The following is a 21236-nucleotide window of genomic DNA, read 5'->3' on the forward strand; positions in this document are numbered from 1 at the left end:
TCAGTTCAGCATTAAAAGGTTCATCTTTTATTTTTTTCCAGTTAAAAAAACAGTTGGGACTATTATTTCAGTAATAGCTTCCTAAAAAAAGACACAGAACAGCAATTTCTTACCGGACTGCAGGTTTTATAGTTATACTGGTATGGAATGTTTCTAGGCCTTGACTAAAACTGCTGCGCTTCTAACCATCAGCATTGTTTCAAGATGTTTGCTGTGTAGTATTGTCTTCAAAAACTTTTCGCTTCTCTCAGTAAAAACATTTCTCATTTGTGCTCTTCACACGCAACATGGAAAAGTGATGTTACCACCTATTTATATGGAGTTTCAGATTATTTCACAATGAAGTCAAAAAATCTGACTACAAGTTCAGAAAGTTCAGTTATGATACAAAGTAGAAATGGCCCTCTGAGTGAACCTCTGAGCGAAAACAACCTTCAGTTTTGTATATAAGAGTTATACAACAGGTAGCTGTTCCTTAATTTCACCTTTCCACACACACAAATTATTTGATGAGCACTATAGCACTTTTCTTCTTGCATGTGCTATAAGTGCAACAGAACTACCAACACCTCTATGGAGGCAGCTATCAATATATTCTCCCCACTGCAGAGAGAGTGCATGTGCACAAAAGTTAGGCACAAGTGATTTTCCAAAGATTATACCACAAGTATGCAGTAAAACTTGAATAAGACTTGGTAATTTCCAGCTCCTAGTCTTATGCCATTTCTTCTATACATTGCTGCCTTGATGAAAAGGAAAGTCTCCATAAAAAGAAAAGTTTGCCAGAAGAAGTCACAAGAGATATTCGAATAAAATCAGAAAAACAGGAGGAGGGTTTACATCTATTCAGGAAAAAGAAAATTTTCAATGAAAAAACCTTATGAAATGTCAACCCATTACATTAAATTTGTTTCAGTCGCTGAAAACCAGTGTTCCAGGATACAATTTTTATAAACATGTTTTATTTGTCTTGCTTATACCATTAGAACTGTAACTGCTGGCTGTCATTTCCCTTAAAAGGGGAAATCAATTCAAACACATACTGGTGCTTTTCAAAAGATAGCAATTAAAAGGGCAGCAGCAGCGGGCATTTGAGATTTCTTAAAACCTTCAAGGCTGCAGGAAAGACAAAAAGGACATGTGACCAAAAGTGTTATGATTATCCATTAGAGATTTCCATCAGTACCGGCATCAGTTATTTAGGTGATAATACAGCAAGGTCAAGTATTAGTGACAGACAATGTGCAAGTTATAAGGAATGATAGAGAGTACCAATCCTTACAAAAGTCATTGCTATCAAAGAAACTTAAATGTGTTTCAAAGAGATATCTAAATACTTCACATCAAATATACAGTGGCCATCCAGGTTATATCTCACATTTGTTGCAAAATTTTGTTGAAGTGCCAAATCAAAGCTTTTTTCCTTTTTTTAAAAAATTACACAATTACATTAGCAGTTATGCAAGCGATCTTAAATCCTTAGCCACAGTAAATAGGGCCCTGGTGATGAGGAGTGCTGTAGCTAAGGGTGCTTCTTCTTTGTCAAAAACTGGCTGTAAGCCTACTTAGGGAAATATGCATCACTACACATCTTGAACTGTTCAGTGCTTCAATTTAATACGAAAAAGCTGAAATGCAGTTGCTCTATCAAGCCACACTTCACTTTTTCAATCCTTTCATGGGAACATTAGATTTTGTTAACTGCCACCACAGTAAATCTTTATGAATTTGCAGATTATATCCAAAATTTGTTGCATCATTTTAATGTCAGAAGTGAGTCTTTGCTTTTTCCTGCCACTTCAGTTAACCATGGAGACTGGATCACCCTGAAAATTGCCTTTTTTGCTTTACTCTTAGCAAGGGTGAGGAATCTGAATCTCATGTGCAAGGCTCAAGATGATGCTTAGGACAGAACATGCAGAGTAAACGTTGTTTCATTTCTTTCCATATCCAGGTAATATAAAGCTGGCAACTGTAGTCCTGTCATTATGGGTAATGAAAATAGTCCCTTTACAACAAACTTCCTGTAAGGGAGAACAAATAGATAATAACTCTTCTGGTAACATGTATAGTACACTGGCCAGTGTGGTTTTGGCGTTTCATGTAATCCTGTGAATTTGTTTAATTCACTTGCTGAGCATTCATTTGAGGCATCCCTCTGTTTGGTCTTGGGGGCCCTCCACGACCTAGAAAAAATATAAAAAAGCACTTGAATTATGCATGAAGTCAGGTTGTTAAAAAAAAATTCTAAAAGCTCTGGTATAAACTGGGTAAGAATTCCCTGGTTTGTATCTAGGCTATACATGGTTCTAGAAGCTCCTTTAAATCAAAATTCAACATTATGTAACCTGTCTTTGTAGTTTGCAACTTTATCCCAATAACTTTTTTCCCAGAACCACAAAAATGTACTAACTTCAAGAAAAATGAAAAAAAATACGGCATGAAGATATGATAACTAAAACAAGAAACGTTGCCGTAATGTAAGGCAGCAGTTGTTTTTTTAGAGTTTGAATATAAATACTGCAAGCTAACTAATCACATTTTTACTTCCATTCATTTCATCCCTCATTAAGAAAGGATTTGTTTGTAGCTTGCACTCTCAGTATATGAGAACTGTTTGTCACTTGGTGAACTCCTCTCATGTTTGCCTGCACATCTCTGACAAGGAACCTCACCACTTTTATTCATTTATAGCTGTGCTTTCTGTAGTATGTTCTCAGCTTCACTACAGCCTGATACTAATGTTTAACTCCAGGCCACAGTTCCACGCTATGTGGCCCTCTGCACCAAGGGAGTCAAGAACAGAAATCTTCAAAATTCAACCTGAATTATCATAAAAATGTCTGCATGAGACAAAAGACATTCTTATCACCCAATATCTACTGAAAAAAATGTGGAAAACAGCGTTGAAAAATAGCATGTATCAGTTCAATTACAGCCTTACGATAAATGGTTTGTTTTCTCAGATGTACACGTGGCAAACACTAATAAGAAGCTACAGGACAACACATTTCCATACCCCTAAATAGTAAAACTCAAGTGAGAAAGGACCTCAGGATGTCCTCTCCAAGTACAAGCCCCTGTTCCAAAGCAGGGTCAACTATGAGGTCAGAGGAAAACAAGCTTATCCTTCAATTGTGATCTGCTGAATAAGGACTGAGGTTGCTTTTTAAATACAGAAGTTCAGAATTTGGACCAAAAACTTCCATTTAGCCCAAATCAAGTATACGCTACTCAGGAATTACCTCGAGGAGCTCCCCGAGGTCCACTTTGTCCAGAGCCACGTTTGAAATTCTGTTGATATCCATCCTGAAGTATAAAAATGGAAAAATATGATAACATGAAACAATTATTTCATTATGTTTCAGGATGTTATTAGTTATCAGTGAAATAAAGAGCTTTTAAAACAATCTGCACTGATGAAACACCTGTGACTTTAACATACAGCATTTTACTAGCTTTAATTCATGTGAGAAAAATAAATTCTTACTCCTTCTAGTATCTAGCAACTGTAATAAAAATGTACAATGACAAATCCTCTCTCCAGTTACAGGATATTTTTTCAATATAAGTAATAAATGTGAACAGAACTATTTAGTGTTTGATTTTTTGCAACTACACACAGGTCAAACAGATGGGTTTCCTAAAGGACCAATCAAAAAATGAACTGACATTCTAATGGTTGGATCAAAATTTGTTGGTGAATATTTGTTTGGGGATATGCAGAGACAGACATTTTCCAGTCAGACTAAGCTTCGAACAGACAGAGCATACTTCCTACAGAACAATGGAATTTTATATCCATTTCAGAGTAACATATCAGTGTTGCAGAAGACAGACAGTCCCTTTCAAGTTTGAGAAGTTGATTTCAGTGGATTTAAGTTCTTCTTTAAGTATCATTCTTTCTCACAAAGCTGTGATAACTGTATTTAAGAGAGCTCTTCATAATTCACTCAACTTTGCTATAGCTACTTCAGGAATCACTCAACTTCCCAGTTATAACTAGCCATTTCAAATTCAGCTATTTCTAAATATCTGTTCAGTATCTAAAACTTTTGTCTTCATTAGAAATAAAAAAGTCACAGGAAAATGTTTTCACTTATTGACTTGTATTAGTGCTTTTATTGATGCATACATTTTTCTTCTACTTCTAGACTGACATGACATACTGGTAGCTTACCCGCTGGTAGTTTGAGTAATCTCGAGGAGCATTGAATTGGGGCTGCGTGTAACCGCTGTTTGGAGTGTTGGAAAATGAAGGACGGTAGCCATCGTATCCTCCTATGGAAAAGGATACACATCCGTCACTTAGAAATGATAACCTATTATATTATGCTACCACAAAGAAAAACTTAAGAGCTTTCTACTTAATTCTAAGAGAAAAAAAGCAAACATGCATTGTTTAATCTGCAATTCAAGCAACTGTTTGCAGCATCAGTGCTAATACTATTACAAGAAACAAGAACAAAGATGTAGTAAGAACGGGGAGGAGATAACCATTCAGGGTGTTTCTCTAGTAATTTGAGGGTTCATTTACATAACATTCAACCCACGGCTAAACATAATACTGTGATCGAAATGTAACAGCTGTGACCTGCAAGACCACAACAACCAACTGGAGCTCCTCCTGAGTGAAGGCTCTCCTGAAAGCCAGGAAGTATGGCCAAGGATGGCTTCAGTCCCAAATACAAAACTCAGAATTCCAGACCAATTTGAAGCAGACAAATGGTGAACACTTTCTCTCAACTACAATCAATTGCCTTTGTGTTATACAGGTTTCTTCTCTACTCTCCAACCACATGAGAGGACAAGACCACAGCAAGAAAAACCAGCCGTCAGTGCTGTATTCACAAGTCTAATCCCAGAAAACCAAACAAGGAAACAATGTCTTCCTCATTCTAACATACACATCCCAGCCATCTCTGCAACAAAAAAGCCCCATTAAATAATCTCCAATTAAAGTGTTCTTATTTATCCAGAACTCCACTATCATTCCTCCACTCCTATTAATTCCTTCAAAATAATGACTTCGGGGTTTTTTGTTCTTGTATTTCTGTATTATCAAGCCCGTTTTCAATATGACGCAAGATGGAACTCTAAAGTATACTGCTTCTACCATAACTAGAAATAAAAAAACATTTTTGAAATACCAACTGGCATCTGAATTCATCACGTGATAGTTGTGAAACATTCTGTTGGATATTTCCATGTTTGTTTATACTTGCAACAGAACTTAAGATACACACATTATGCCTTCAGTACAGAACAGGGAAAAGGCTTCTTTATTTACATCTTAGTAGGAAGTCTAACCAAGCATCTAAAATTTGAGCTGCTTGAGTAAGCCAAAACTAATTGAATTTTTACAAGTTTAAATAGCTTACACAGATACTATACTTAAAACAAACTGACCTACCATCATTTTTATAACACATGGTTTCTTGACGCAGTGTTTCCAGAAAGAAACAGGTAAAAGTCAGATGAGAGACTTTAATTAAACTGTTTACCTCTAAATCCATTTGCCGGTCCCCTGTAACCATTCATCAAGCCGCGAGTCCCACGTGATCCACCACGAGACACTCCCCGACTGTTATAATAAGGCTGGCTGTTCCGTGGAAATCCAGTATTCTGCTGGGGAGGTTGCTGGTGGTTACCTGCCACTTGATGGGTCTGGTCCGGGGAGCCATGGTAAGTGCCAACCACTATATATTTGAAGTGGGGAAAAAGTAGAGTATAAAGGCTGAGTATTTATGTTCCCACACATACCCTCTTCTAACTCAACATTCAAAACTTTGAAGTACCGTTGTACACATCAATAAATGCTTACCCATTTGAAGAAAAATAATCTGCAGAATTAAGCATCAAGCTTACTAGTCAGACGTCCCACAATATTAAGATAACCCAGAAATGGAAGACAGCTGATTTAAGTCAAACAGTCTCTAGAGTAAGCTCAGAAAAAAGTATTCCTAATGCAGGTAAAGTTTTCCTGTGCTATTTCAAACCCTTTAAAAAAAATCAGCCACACACATACACTCTAAAAACCAATGTGAGTAAGGTAACCCACATCTCTAACTTCCTCCCCTCTGAACTGGGCAGAGGGCCACTAACAAATACTTGCAAACACTCTGAATAAATTCTGTTAGGCATAGCTGTCCTGACTACAGGTGATGGAACACCTGTGGAACCTTGTGGGAACATTTTAACACAGAGGCCGCTTTGGCTGTATAGGCTGGGGGGACTATTTCCTTCTACGTGATAAATAAATCACAAGGCAAAAGCAGGATAGATAGCTTAAGACTGTCTGCTTCTTGGGAGTAATGTTTGTCACATCTTTGTATCACAGCAATCATCAGAAATGGATTGGGAATACAACCCAGGAAGTGGAATTCTGTATGTAAGAGTGAAGCAGCTGCAAAAGTTCAGCTTGACAACAAATATTAAAGCAAGATCTCAATTTTAAGTGATACGCCCCTCTCTCCCATTTGCTATACACGAAAAGAAGACTTGATCATTCAACAGGGAGCATGACTGTAGTCAACCTCACTCAGCCACAGGGTGCTATGAACTTCCCTTATCTCCCAACTTCCTTTCTGTTCTTGAGGAATGCATGAAGTGGTGGTCATCCTTTTTAGAGGTTTTACAATGGGCAGGGTTTTGTTCAAAGGGCACTGTATTTCCTTCGTATCGACAGTTACACTTACTTAAATGTTACAGAATGTCAAGCACTTAATACTGCATGGCCCACTTTCAATACCATTCCCCAGACTCCTCTTTTTTTTTTTTTGAGCCATACAAAGTGCAAGGCAACAATGGAAATCTGGTTCTCCTTCTTCTCATCTATCCACCTCCCTATCCCAGCTTGCAAGGAAGACAAAATTCACAAGCATAATCAGTTGTAGAGAATAAGGATCACATTTTTCCTTTACTCCACACCTCCAGTAGCTGTTAGCATTCACCACTGTCATCTCTTTCCAATGTCCTTCACTTGTAATCCCTCTCTGCATCTACACATTTTATCTGAGTGGAAAGCAAGAGGAAGGCGGGGAGAATAGTTTTGTACACAGACTTCGTATTACAGTTGTTTTTCTTAAGTTGCTAACTTGGAAACCATTTTGCCTGCTATATTCCAACTGTGTCTAACCTTTTTAGCAAAAGGTTCTAGACCTTTGTGAACTTTTCACCATCTGAGAACCAGTCCATATTTGCTCACAATTTTATCTTACCATTTCTTTTTTAAAATTTGTCATCTGAATTAGTACAATCAACTTTTTTTGGGCACATTTAACTTTAATATCAGCAGAGCAAGGTCTCTGCTATACTGCTTTCACCTTTAGAATAATCATTAATCCTGTTTGTGATTTATAAATCCATTTATAACTTAACCAAGTGGCAAAATTATTTTGACAGTTAGAGAGAAATACTGAATTTCAACCCCTGCTGGATACTCAAACCAAGACAGAATACTGGGTTGCAAAATGAAGTAACAAAAAATCAGACATTGCCCGGTGGAGGGCAGCTTTGCAAGACCAGGTACATCTGAGAACATGTGGCACGCTTTGCTGTATCTCTAAGGACTTCACAGCCTTGATTATCTGATCTACTGAAACTCTCAGCATTTTAATTTTCTCTAAAATAAGTTTACCTGTCTGGAGTTGTTCTTGCTGAAGATCTGATTGTTCTACTTGGTGTGGCTGATTGGAGAAACTCTGGTTGTAACTGGCCTGGTACTGATTTTGTTGCTTAAGGGTTTCTGGCTCATTAACAGGAGGAACAGGTGCATTCATGTTGAATACCTATAATATTAGAAAGATAGCTCTCTGGTCCAATCCATTTTTTTTATAACCCCTCATTGGATCATGTAAAGAAATACGCAAGACTAAGAAATGTGAATAACCAAAGACCATTTTTGCAATTACATAACTGATTCCAATGTTGTAACAACAACAAAAGGAATGACTACCAAAATAAAGTCATTCAAAAATTATTTGCTACTTACTGTTTGCATGGATTGGAATGGAGCTGCGTTAACATTGATTCCGCTGCTATGCAAAGGTTTGCTAGATCCAGCCTGGAAAACCTGGGGCTGGGATGCAGTGGGAAGTGATGACGACGACGGGGTCTGGTCTGCGTTCAGTGACATTGAAGCCTAATAAATAGACAAATGACATTTTAGCAGTTTTTGAATAGTAGTGAAAACTTCACTAAAAAAAAAGTGAAAAGGCATTGGATTCACTCCAGCAAACGAACATTTTCTACTTCAGCTGAACAGCTTCTTTCACAACGGCATAATGGGAGAGGGAAAACGTAACAGACTTCTTCCTCATTAACTTGAAACACAACTATAAAAAAACAAAGGGGGCAAAATGAACAAGTTTCTGGACTAACTAGTAGCCAATGTGAAAACTAAACTAATAACATGGATGCTCATATGCTAACGTTGGCATGTTACTTCTAACTAAACAGACAATCTAGTAACTTAACAAACCTATAAAGGACTTTCTGGTCACAGACAGGCTCAAAATTTTGAACTTACATTGAACTGAAACAGCCCTATCAATAGAAAACTGAAAATCACAAAGCTTTATTTTCAAAGAACCACAGATGAACATTTGATCACACCTGCAAGCATAGTCCTTCCCACCTCTGTGAAATCTGACTTGCCTGAATCTGGTCAATTGATTCTTTCTGTGGCCGTTGCTCTGTTGTATGAGAAGGCTGATACATGGGTTGGGAAGCTGTATATCCCTCACTTGTTGAAGAAACCAAGGGAACCTGACAAAATAAACCCCAAATGTCCCCAAGTCAGCTGATTCTCACACAGAGTTTTATAAAAAGTATCACAGAACTCTGGAATGAATGGTTTTCTCTAGTAAAATAATTATTCCAGCACAACTTCACAACCATTAAAAATGAAGTACTTTGTAATGAGCAGAGGTTTAGCTACCTCATCTTGACATATTCTGACATGCCATGCCACCAATCCCCTGCCAAATTAGATTCTGTGAATATTTCTTAATCAGCTAGATATTTGCTTTAATTGAATAATTTCCTCACGCAACCACAACTACCATTACAATAAACCTGGGAAATAAGAGGAGAGAAAAATAAGAAAGTTTATATGAGAGAATGCCAAACTCATACAGAAATGGAAAAGGCACAGGTTATCCAATGGACTGAATTTGCTCTTTTTACAGCCTATGGTCCCCTACATAGGGCCAGTGAAACCTCTAACAAAGCAGGGAACTCTGCATTTAAGGCTACTGAGGACTTCAGGAGGCAACTGATTGATACTGAGTGACTAGTGTGTTCAGAACATCTTGTTGAACATTAAATAGGAAAGAACTGAATTTCGCTACCGCTTGCAAGACACCTGAGAGAATCATTGGCAGCACTTGTTGAAGCAAGGAAAATCGGAAAAAAAAATCCATGGGGATAAGTTACAGAACACTTAGCAACAACAAAAAAGCTAGTGCAGAGAGAACTGATGAAAAAAAGTTATTCTACATCTACAAACCAACAAAACTGCACAAGTACTAGCATTTCAGCATTTTCATACAGAGGAAACTCTCAAGAAAAAAGAACAAAACATATTCCTGTTTTAAACAAACAAGTGACTTGAAAGCTGCAGAGCTAATCCGGAAAAGATAAAGGCAGCCATTTATACTGTCATTACTCTTAAGATACACATCTGTTTCTTTTGGTTTTCACACACCTACAGGGATCAGATTCATTACTTGAGATCAGCAGAATATTTCAGAGATGCCATACATGCTTGATATAACGTCAGGAATTTCTGTAATCACCAGGCAACTCAGTAAGGAACTGCACATCTTAATGAAAGGCAAAATACATCACATACATTACCCAATCAAGTTTAATTAATCCTACTTTAAAAAAGAATTGCAGGAAAGCTCAACTGAAAACAGCATTCAAACTCATTCTGGCAGCTCTACAACTCCAGTATAAAATACTCCAAGCAAGCAACTGGGACTAATTCTTAACAGAGGAAGTCAAAAATAACAAGAACTATGTGATTAATCTGTAAAATCTTTTTTGATCACTTAAACAGATATAGACTGCCCGTTAACCAAGTGATTCTAATTTTTGCATTTCTGCTGCAAATAAATGAATAAATAGTAACTTCCTTCTATCTAAATTAAAAATGCTACTCCATATAGCTAACGTGGAAGAGAAAGCTACTAGGCAAAGACTGACATGTCAAATTATTAATCTGTCATGAACAGAAAGCAAAGAAACCTTCAACTACGTATATTTAGAGTGGGACTACACAAAGCAGCTTTCCAAACAGTTCTTCCACTAGATCTTAAAATAAAACCTTTGCACTTCACCTTTGAGTTTCTGCTGTAGTTTGGAATTATATCCTGTTATAACACTAATTAAGACTAAAATCAATTTTAAATTTACTAAAAATTTACCTGCGTAGCTTCTGGTTGCACAGGGACTTGGTTAGGCTGGGCAAGTCTTGATTCAGTATGAACTGAAATAAAATAATTTCACTTATTATATATATAGTACAATCAAAGCTTTTTATAGAATAGCATTGCAATCTTATCTAATTTAGTTATTTGAGACATCATCATTATAGATGATTATCCCTCTAGCACGGAAAAACTATAGTCAAAATACCCATTTGTTTTCCACACAAATGCTTTTTTCCGTTGCCTAAAATACTCCAGGTATTTCCAAAAGACTAAGCAAAAATCTATTTCGCCTATTTAAAAACATTTTAAATGTTCCAACTCGAAACAAATAGGAGGATCAGAAGTCTATAAATAGTATGCCTCAGAAGTACAATCCAATTTCGTAGAAAACCACACCTAAACAGCACTGTAATATTAGTTGCGATGATCCCTTCACTATGTAGCAGTAATTGAAGCATTTCTAACAGATGACTTGCAGGCTTCCCCAGTATTTATGCTTAGGATTTACCATTACAAACCTGGAGGGCAAACCATTTGGGGCATGTCCAAGTTCTGTGCTGGATTCATGGGCTGTGCAGATACAATGGCAGGGTCAAGTGTTTGGTTCTCAAACTCCAGCATAGAGTCCTGGGAAAAAATAAAGATAATAGAATAATCAAATTTAGTTTATTGGATTTTTAAAATATAAAGTGTTCAGGTGTACAAATAAAAGAAGCCCAGTCCATAGTTAACCAATAGCTAGTTTTACCATATAATTTATATCAATTAAGATACTAAGAATTCCAAAAGATATTTATAACAATGAAAATTCAGTCCAAGTACATAAGTTAGAGCTTATTTGATATAAATGAAGACAAATTTTAATAGCCAAGTAGAATAGGAAGTGATGTGGTTCTTTATTCTTTACCCTAAAGTAGCATTTTCCTTTGTAGGAAAAAAAAAACACAGAAAAATCAAATAGAAAACACACCAAAACCACAAGTTCAAGTATATGCTTCATTTATTATCAAGTTTAGTTTTTATTTAGGGACTAAGAAAAACGTCTTCCTGATGCATTTACGTACTTCCCAATGCATTTCTAGATGTTCCAATTTTAGAGGTTAAAAGACACTAGAAATTTCAGAAAACCTTTTTGCTTCAGAAACTTTTAAGAAGCCACCCAAAAATAATGCCCTTTGGGTGTTGCAGATTTTTTTCATAACACAATTTAAAATGAGCTTGAAAAAAGGGTATTTTATAGCAAGGCTATATATATATATTATATATATATAAAAATATATTTATTATATATATAATATATATTATATATATATATATATATATATATAAAATATATATATATATTCTTAGGCACCATATATTACTTAATTCAGTGGTCCACAACTTTCCACATCCTCTGCAGATTTAGTACAAACACGACTGAAAAGCTTAATAGCACTTTAATTGTACTTCCATGGCAATACACGTTTGCTGGCTTTGGATGAAATATTGTCATACAGCACTATAAGGTTTGCAAGACCATCATATTCTTCAAATAAACAACAGCAGGCTCTTTAAATGATGAAAAGCCAGCAAGTGCTCTGGTTTTTTTTGGCTCTAGTTTCACAGTACTGCAGTGGGTTCATCATACCTGCATGAAGTTATATGGGCCCTGCATCTGCGCCATGAGGTCCTGTACTCTCTGTCTTCTAACAAGAGGATCTGCTTGAGCCACAGTAGTGAGCGTGTGAGGTTCAGGAACTGGAGGAGATGTAGCTTGTGTCTGTTGCTGCAGTGAATTTACAACCTAGTAAGAAACAAGCATCTAACTGAAATTTCAGCTTAAGATAACAATGCACAGAAAAAAGTGAGACAATAGCCATAAATTACAAGAACCACTGCATTCATTATGGACATAATTACTAGTGTTCTTGAAGAAAAGTACTATATCCTCCTACAGACATGATCTAAGCAATTCACAGGATTAGAAAGCTTAGACTGCATTTTATTTGCTTTCCATCTGCTCTATTTCCCGTTTTAAATAGCGCTAACAAAAAATTTGTTCCATGTTACTTTTTTGTTGTTTGTTCTTTTTAAATTGTCGCAAATCCAGTGCTTATCTTGTATTTATCAACATCTAGCAATTCAAATAAAGTCAGGGAAAAGCGAGTTTTGGAAATACTTACACATGGAAAACAATTCTTTTCTTCTACCTTTATTTTGTGTGAATATAAACAGAGTTTGAACTTGCGGGTCTTTCTTAAGACTACAGAATTTTAAGTTTTCATGGCCATGTCTTTCGCAAGCGTTATTCTAGCTAAACTAATTTATGGTCTGAGAACAGCAGGTAGCATTGTCTGGTGGAAAGACTGCAAGACAAGCCTAGAAGTAGTACAACTCATAGCAGGCAAGAAAGCTGAGACTGAAAGATGGTAAGAGCTTCATCAGACATAGCACAGCAGACAGGATTTACTAGACATATTCCAGTACGTCATGTGCAAACAACAGGAAGACAAACAGATGCTTTCAAATAACACCTTACTGAAGGTAACAAAGCAACCAGGGAAGCTGAACATGAGTATCTAAATCTAAGCACAGCCATCATCAAGTAGTTCAAAAGCTGATAGTTACAAGGATGGCTGAGGTGCACAAGAAGTAGCATTTCTGCAATTTGAACCGATTTTGCTTTTCGGGTAACTCCCCTAACACGGAAATGCCATTTCCAATTTGCATTTACATCAACAACTGTCCTTTAAGAAGATAACTGTCAAAAAAATTGCCCATTGTTTTTCTAATCCCATGATCCCAAGAGTTTAATTAGTAATCATCCTCCAGACAAGCAAGCAAGGCTTAAACTTACAGTGGAACAGGATATAAGTTTGCATACATGCATCTAAGTCTGAAATAATTAAATTTATGTAAAACATCTGGTTTAATAGAAGTGCAGAAGACAAATTTTGTACAGCAGTCATGACAAAATGATGAAACCTTTACTTTAGTCCAATTCTATAATCACAGATCTAGACTTTAAATTTAAACTCTCTCAATCCACCCTCAAAGCCTGTATTTACTTTTCATCTTCTCAAAGAAACAAGCATCTTTCAACACGCCTACTCCTTGATCATATACACACTGCTCATATGCAACATTTTACATGGGTAAGTGGCTGACAAACTCCAGTAGCTCTTTCCTTTACCAAATCCCTAGCCATCTGTGATAAAAATGAAGAAAAATCTCTGAACAAAAGTAAAAGCCAACCACAACCTATATTCATCTTCAAGACTCCCTTCATATCCAAATCTCTACTATTAGCCTTACAAAGTGAAGCTCTTGAGAATTCCCATGGAAGCATGCCCTAAGGCTGTTAACAAGCACAACAGCTCTGGTAGCTCTGAAGTTAACTGCTTTCTAACACAGCCTGCTGCGTGAGAAAGGTACAGAGACTATTTAAAAATAAGCATCATTATTTGAAAAGCACCCAGCAAATTATTACACTACCACATATCTCCCTTCATCCTAGTGGGGCAGCACCAAGAAGAAACTTTTAAGAGAGCTGAACCTCCCTCTGCAGTGCAGTAGTTGACTCTAACTGTATGCCCAGCTGCTCACTAGGCAGAGCTAACCAGGAAGGCCAGTGGGCAACCAACAACAGAAGGAGACAGAAGAACAAACTTTTCTGAGACCACAGAATCAACCAGAATGAACACCTGCTCTTAGCAATCATAGGACAGTTTCCAGTTTTACACAAAATACACACACATCCATCCAACGTTCTATAATCTAAACCTCAAAGAACTTTATATATAAGCAGACACAGATTCAGGTACTTGGTACAAAGGGAGAAGGGAAAAAAGAAAAAACACTATTACCATTAAAGGACACCTTCACCAAAATTAAAACACCATATAATTCAAAAAGAAGCACACTTCGAGAATTCACAAGCAAATTCTTTAGTTTAAAACTTATGGAAGGCTCGTGTCATGCCAGATACTGTCACTTCTCAAACTATAAACACACCACAGAGAACTTGAACGTATCATGTCTATTTGAAAGTTACTGAAAAAACTGAGTTTGTGATAGCCTTCTTCCTCTTCACCACAACTACTGTAAGCTGATGCACAGAAAAACTTATACAGTAGATACAATGATCTTTCCTAAGGACAGTTCATTTTCTCCCCATGAGGAGTGGGATTTTGACACCAGCAAGTACAGTAAGAGTCATTTCAAAGGCAGTTATTCTCAATTACCCCTTTTTCAGTTAAATGTGGGAAAATAAAGTTCTTAATTATGAAGTAGTCTTCAACTTCAGATTCTTCTAAATTTCTCATTTAAACATAGTCCAAGAAATTAGGACAAAAAGGTGAGCTAAATATCTAATTCTTACTGCTTTGTATTGTTCTACAGAAACAAAACTGATGTAACACAGATTTAGCTGACTAAAAAGGCATTGAAAATTATGAGTTTCTGAAAGCAGTCTCATACAAAACTACAAACAATGATTTTACCATACTAATATGATTACTGCGTATTATCATTCCCATGAGGCAGAGTTTTCACCTGTACAATACATAGTCTTACGCCTGAAGAGCAGAGGGAAGCACACCAGGCTTCAATCATAAGAACGCTTTCTATACTCTCACGTCTTCATCCATACTACTTACCTTAGGAACTACAGAGAACTGAACCTCTGAGCTACTCTGGACACTTGGTATAAACACAGACATAATTTGCGTAGGGAGACTGAAGCCAAGCAAGCCTCAACATTAAACTGTTGTGTCTAGTACAAATACCTCAAATATGCATCCCTCTTATGTGTGCTATTTGGAGTGTTTCTTTATTTTTCAAGAGGTTTCTTGAAACACATTCAATAGCAACGATACCTTACAGCATGTTTATGTGAGGGAATGGAATACTGTGAGAAAGTACTACTAAAATCTTTCACATATGTGGCAATCTTGGTGTCTAGTTAGCAAGAGAAGCCTCACACCCGTCCTAAACATTATTAAATCTCTTAGTGGTCTCCAACACCCTAATATATGAATTTCAGCCAAACAAACTAAAACCAGGCAGAACAGATACTCATGTCAAAATGGCCCCTTTTTTACACCACTTAAAGAGATGATGAATTCTCATTCCACTCCAACACTTTAAAAGCCTGAAGAAAGCAAAGAAAGGCGTCTAAAAAAGTGATCATCTGGAATTTGCTTTTGCAAAAAGCTACGGTGAACCAAAAACTAAATCTCCAGCTTTTGAAAGATGTTGCTTACAACTGGCTCTAATAGACACAAACCGAAGTCCAATATACCAACGATTTGAATGACTCCATGCAACTTTTCCTTTCCAGTGCACAAAGAACACAAATTCTAGTATAACAGAATGATTGACTTGAACACATAGCTGTGTCTGAATTATTTAACTGGGAATAGATCCCAGTAGCAATGTACCACAAACATCACGAGTAACAATCACTCAACTGCAAGGTAGCAACGAGTTAAACATGTCAAGTACTGTATTTCTTGAAAGCAGAGATATATATATAAGCATATTTTAATGCTGTATTATGTGTATATGCAATCTGGAACAGGTATTAAAATTCAGCTTGCTCTCCATGGAACTGCACAAGGAAACACACAACTATGCCATGCTGTCAGCAGCTATGCAGGTAAACCTAACTTCTACGTTTGCAACAAAGGTCTCTTAGAAAAAAATAAAAAAGCCTTCAAATCTCAAGTCTTTTTAAGTCTAAGACTTAAGTCCCATTTTCCCACACAAGCTACTACTGAATAAAGCAAGATCTCCACAAACTTAGCCAGGCTGCATAGTTTTTATTTTAGGTACTCCTGAACTAAATATACAATTGAAGAATGAGTAGCCATCTCAAGCCTATTTAAATATATGTATTTTTATACATGTTGGGGGAGAGAGGGTGAAGTACTAAAACCTATCATGAATTGTGATTCAGTGGAAACAGGGATTGCAATTTTACCTGCAGTACACAAGATCTTACCTCAACCGTTTCAACTGTCCACTCATCTACCTGTTCCTTCTCACTACTGCTGAACTGAGTCTCTGCCATGAATTGTCTGTTTACATACTAAAATAAAAATAAGAAAGGGTATGAAAGTAAAAGTAAGTGGCATTACAGCTATATAAAATGACAGTCTTTCCAATGAGTAATACCTCAGTCGATTCAACTTCAGTTGGTTCAGTGAATTCCTCTGCTGGATCAGGTTCTGAAAAAAAAAAAAACACCCCCACCATTTGTGTGACAGCAACAAAACATTACAGATTAGATTTTCTTTATCCGAAAAAATTTACTTTAAAGAAGTCCTACAAATTACTAGTTCACAGGAAGTACAGCTAGGTGTAAGAATCAAGACACATTTACACCTGATTCATATTAATACCTAACATTAAAAGCCTACTATACAAAAGGGTATGGGACTCTATTAGATCTAAAATCAGAGTCTCAATATCACTGCCTTGTTCAGTTAAGTATCTGCTGGGCTCTGAAACAAACCTGATGCTATGAAGAAATTTGTGTCTCAGAATGAAGAAAATAAAAGTATCAGAATATTAACAGAGAATTAAGCAATAAAAAAGATACTGAAAGTTTTGAAAATAAGGTAAAAAATGCATTCTTACTACAAAGAATTACATTGTTACCCCAAATTTCAAGTTTTCTCCACAACATATTCAAAAGGGCAAAAAAGGATAGAAAAATCTCCTTCATGTTTGAAACTGTAAGTATGTAAACATACTCTTGGCTTCAAAAGCCCTTGCCTTCTAAAAAAGGACTAACTGGTGGCAGAACCACTGCAAAGCAGAAACGTCTCTGGCAACCAGAACTTAGATCTTTGATAATTTTAATGCTACAAACAAAATTTTGTTTTTAAGTGTTCATAACATGAAGTTCTAGAGGAAAAAAATAGTAGAGGAGAGATGTTGGAAATAATTTTCATTACTCATAATGAAATTTCATAATAAAATGAAATTTTATTAGTAAAATTATGAAATTCATTTTTATATATAATATATATAATATGAATATATGAATATAATATGAAATTCATAATAAAATTATGAAAATCATTTCATAATTTTAGCACTGCTTCCAAATAATTTCATTTTAGTTCGGGTTCTTCAGCAAATGAGAACACTGGACAAATGCTCAAGGATGTGTTCAGAAGCAAGTCCCACCGAATGACTTTGTTCCTTCACTCAGGTGGTGCTCCACAGTTAGAATTTTAAGCCTTTCCCTATAGATGACTAAGAAATTTTACAATGTGATCATCAGAAAGGACTGCAGTGATCTACGGTCTTTCCAAAAAAGTAGCTGGCATGAGTCACCCTTACAGAAATCCGAAACACGGTTCTGCTCTTCTTCCCTCAGGGCTCAGAGCAGGGCCAAATGAATGGCTAACTGTTCCTATATATGTTGCCCAGCTGTTTGTGTATCTGATTATCAAGTGATTACATTTCTATTCAAAACACTAGTATCCATGAAGAATTTCAAAAAAAATGAAGTGCTTTTTGCACTTAAAATTACATTTTCAATTTAATCATTCTAATGAATCCAAAGAAACAAGATTGTACAACACAAACACGCTAGTCACAATGGATCTTCATTCTCTTACCAGCTTCTGCTACAGTGTCTTCTACTGCAGGTGTGGGTGCTGCCTCTTCTTCCTCACATAACCCATTCTGATGGTTATGGGTGCTATCAAAGTAACTAGTTTGAAGAATACGTTCAACAATCTCCTTTAGGGCTTTATCTGGGAAAAGGGAAAATTTTAAAGTTAAAAATTAACAGGCACTCAATTCTAATTCTCATCCTTTCACTAACCCTTTTCCTTTCTTCCCAAAGATACCAAGTACATTCTATTGCCCTTTTGCTGTGAAGACGCTGCTGTGCCTATCTAGTCCACAGACACTACTGCTACAGAACTACTGTCTGCATTACTAGATCATATTAAAATTAATAAGTAATCTACCTTAACAAGTATTCTACCTTAGTTCAGAAAAATCTGAAGGGCAGGAACAATCTCAGAAGTATACCATACTCTTCAGAAAATTTGTGAAACGCTTTGAAGTGAGTGTAGAGTTTATGTATTTGATTACACTTCTATTACTTCTGTACTTCTATTATTTCTGTATCTCTGGTCACTTAATTTTGACTTTGGAAAGTTTCAACTTGATTTCTTTGCAATTTCCTAACTAAGAAACCTTACTGTAAGTCAATTTCTTAGAAAAAGAAGTATCACTACAAACGAATTATTTGGTATCACCATCAGAAAGATTTTTCCCTTGAGGTAAGCAGCTCAGAAGAGGCTTTTTAAGAGAAACAAGCACAAGCTTACACTCGGTGCTTCATACAAACGGCAGCTCAATCCAGAACAAATCAGTATAACCCCACTGGAAAGTCAGCAATACCATCTGTCTAGTCCAACAAAAAATAGACTCAAACCAGAAGATTCACAATGCATGTTTCACAAGTGATGATGGTCACTGTATGAATCCATACATACACACAGGAGAGCACAGAAATGTAGTAACATTGCCAATGACAGGACTAAAAGCTCATCCTGAGGTTCAGATATAATGCCAAGCCCAACATCATCCGGTAAGAAAATGACTAGGCCTCCAAGGATTATACATAGTCTCTCTCCCAAAACTACTCCCCGTACCTTCGTCTCTCTCCAAAAAAATACACACTACACATCTACTGGCACTCATAACGATCCAACATCACTTGTTCTGCAAGAACTTTAAGTATCAAAAAACCAATAACCTGGTATGTCTTCACAAAGTTTCATTTTAACAATATAAATGGTTTGAGGTTTTGTATTCCGCCACTAACAAGCAAAGTCTTATACTCATTAAAGACACAGTATTTTACAATGTTCTGTGTATCATTCCTCAGTAAAGTGGGCTAGATAATTGCAACGCTATTATTTCATTTTCTACGAAAAGAACAAACTCTTTCAACAGCTCTGTATTATTGTAACATAATAAGGAATAATGGAAATTTAAAAAGCAAGTAAGAAAAGTTGCTAGCCTTTTTACCTACAAAAAAGGATAATCTTCCCTAAAACTTTCATATTTCTTTCCAGCTAAAAACTTCAGAAATTCCCCACAATACAAGAAACAAACAACTGTCTATCAGAGCCATTTTCTTAAGGTCTAATGTTAGAAGCTACGTATCTGCAGAAATTTGACTGTTTTCTTGCAGAAATGTAATGTGAATGATCGTGCCCCCATTTGCAGCATTAACAGAACTAGGACAGAAATAAAATGCTTCTGTAGGAGGGGACAGCAGAGAGCTGAACATCACCCTAAACAAGGCCAGGACAGTTTATATACTAGGTCGTATTATTGACTAAGCTCCTGGTCCACACACACGTTTCCAGAAAACAAAGAATTGCTACCAAGCATCAATGGCAGCAGAATACTGCTAAAACAGCAAGAACAGACTAAGCTTAAATACTGAATAATGCTGTATCAGTGAAAAAAAAAATAAAGATACACTCCATGGTAAGTTCACTCTTCAGTTATTGTTACAGTACAGGCAATGTTCGGGAGAAAGTAGCTACTCTAAAAAGCTGGAAAGATATTTTACTGCTGAAGTTTTTATATCAGGCTATTTTAGTTCAAACACAAATTCGGTGCACTGCCTCTTTAATTCTCTTTAAACAGAGAATATACTTACAGGTTGTTCCACAAACAGGTTTTTCCTTCCCTTCCAGTAAGTCCCACAGGTGAACAGATGCTTGCTCATACTGCTCATTCAACCTTGAAAAACAGTAACAGAATTTCTTACTGAGGGTTTAAATTATCACAGTATAAATATATCGTTAACTGACTGACAATTACAAAAGGAAGTACTTTATTTTAAGTTTACCTCACGCTCATGTCTCGTTCAGGGTAAACTAACTTGTAAAATTCATCCAACATTGTCAGTTCCTCCTCTGTCAGCACCGGTACTCCATTTGATCCTTGCTTCAAGTCATTGCGCACTTCATCGTCACCCAATTTGTCCAAAATAAACTGCAGCTCTAGTACAGTCTTTAAACGCTTCTGCTCAGCTTCTTCTCGCATCAGCTGCTCCCTACGAGCTGTCTTTTTTATTGTTTTCTGGATCTATTCAAGAAGAAGAAGGAATTTAGCATGTTTCAACATAAATGTAGTGAATTCAAGGGAAAAAGTAGACTTGAAATGTCTTTTATTGATAAGTAAAGACGGATGTTGGTATTGAACTGCCACTTATCGATCCAACATTACAGCAGAATAATCTGTGAAGCACTAGAAATACCTCTTAAGCAAAATCAAAAGCCCAAAAATTAAGGCAAACTTTACAAACAATGCCACAAACCTTGGATTGTATTGGGTCTTTGTCATATTCTTACCTGAAGTCTGTATTTCTGTGTGACTTATAACTAGTTTAGTCGAGCAACTGCAGTTACAGTGTCTAAAGCTTCAGACATTAAGGTGTTACATGAAACAAACCCAGCTTATTGTTATTTGCTTCCTTTATGAATTATTCTATAAACATAAAATGATTTTGATATAGATGAAAGTGGCAAGAATGTACAAATGTACCTTTAAAGGAACATTATGGCTATTAACAGCTTCTGGCTTCCATAACTCAGGGAGGAAATACAAAAAGTAGAAAAGGTACAAGAGAAAGGCAACTCAATTAATGCAATAGAGCAGCTGCTTTATGAGCAGAGACCAAGTTTCAGGCTTTACTATTTGGAGAAGTAAGGGCAATCCAGATTATTTTATTTTGCTTTCTTTTATAGAGGCCTTTAAGGCCAG

The 21236-nt window shown here is 36.3% G+C and overlaps 1 protein-coding gene across 4 annotated transcripts in view; it reads right to left on the bottom strand.

Annotated features, from left to right (window-relative positions):
- The window catches only part of CAPRIN1 (cell cycle associated protein 1), a 35486-nt gene continuing 14250 nt past the window's right edge, over positions 1–21236 (bottom strand). Inside the window, exons 5-19 of one of the 4 annotated variants that reach the window (XM_080594499.1) lie at positions 20320–20558; positions 20128–20210; positions 18056–18193; positions 16599–16651; positions 16426–16512; positions 12070–12225; positions 10958–11066; positions 10434–10495; positions 8659–8769; positions 7994–8143; positions 7640–7790; positions 5505–5699; positions 4181–4281; positions 3246–3309; positions 1–2186 (exon numbers count right to left, since the gene is read on the bottom strand). In XM_080594499.1, the coding sequence (XP_080450625.1) occupies positions 2122–2186; positions 3246–3309; positions 4181–4281; positions 5505–5699; positions 7640–7790; positions 7994–8143; positions 8659–8769; positions 10434–10495; positions 10958–11066; positions 12070–12225; positions 16426–16512; positions 16599–16651; positions 18056–18193; positions 20128–20210; positions 20320–20558 (1764 nt within the window). In that variant the 3' untranslated portion in view covers positions 1–2121. The remainder of the gene's footprint in view (positions 2187–3245; positions 3310–4180; positions 4282–5504; positions 5700–7639; positions 7791–7993; positions 8144–8658; positions 8770–10433; positions 10496–10957; positions 11067–12069; positions 12226–16425; positions 16513–16598; positions 16652–18055; positions 18194–20127; positions 20211–20319; positions 20559–21236) is intronic. The other 3 variants (XM_080594501.1, XM_080594500.1, XM_080594502.1) reach the window with 3 other exon arrangements.

Source organism: Anser brachyrhynchus, assembly GCF_964034855.1.
Source record: "Anser brachyrhynchus genome assembly, chromosome: 5".
Lineage (NCBI taxonomy): Eukaryota > Metazoa > Chordata > Aves > Anseriformes > Anatidae > Anser > Anser brachyrhynchus.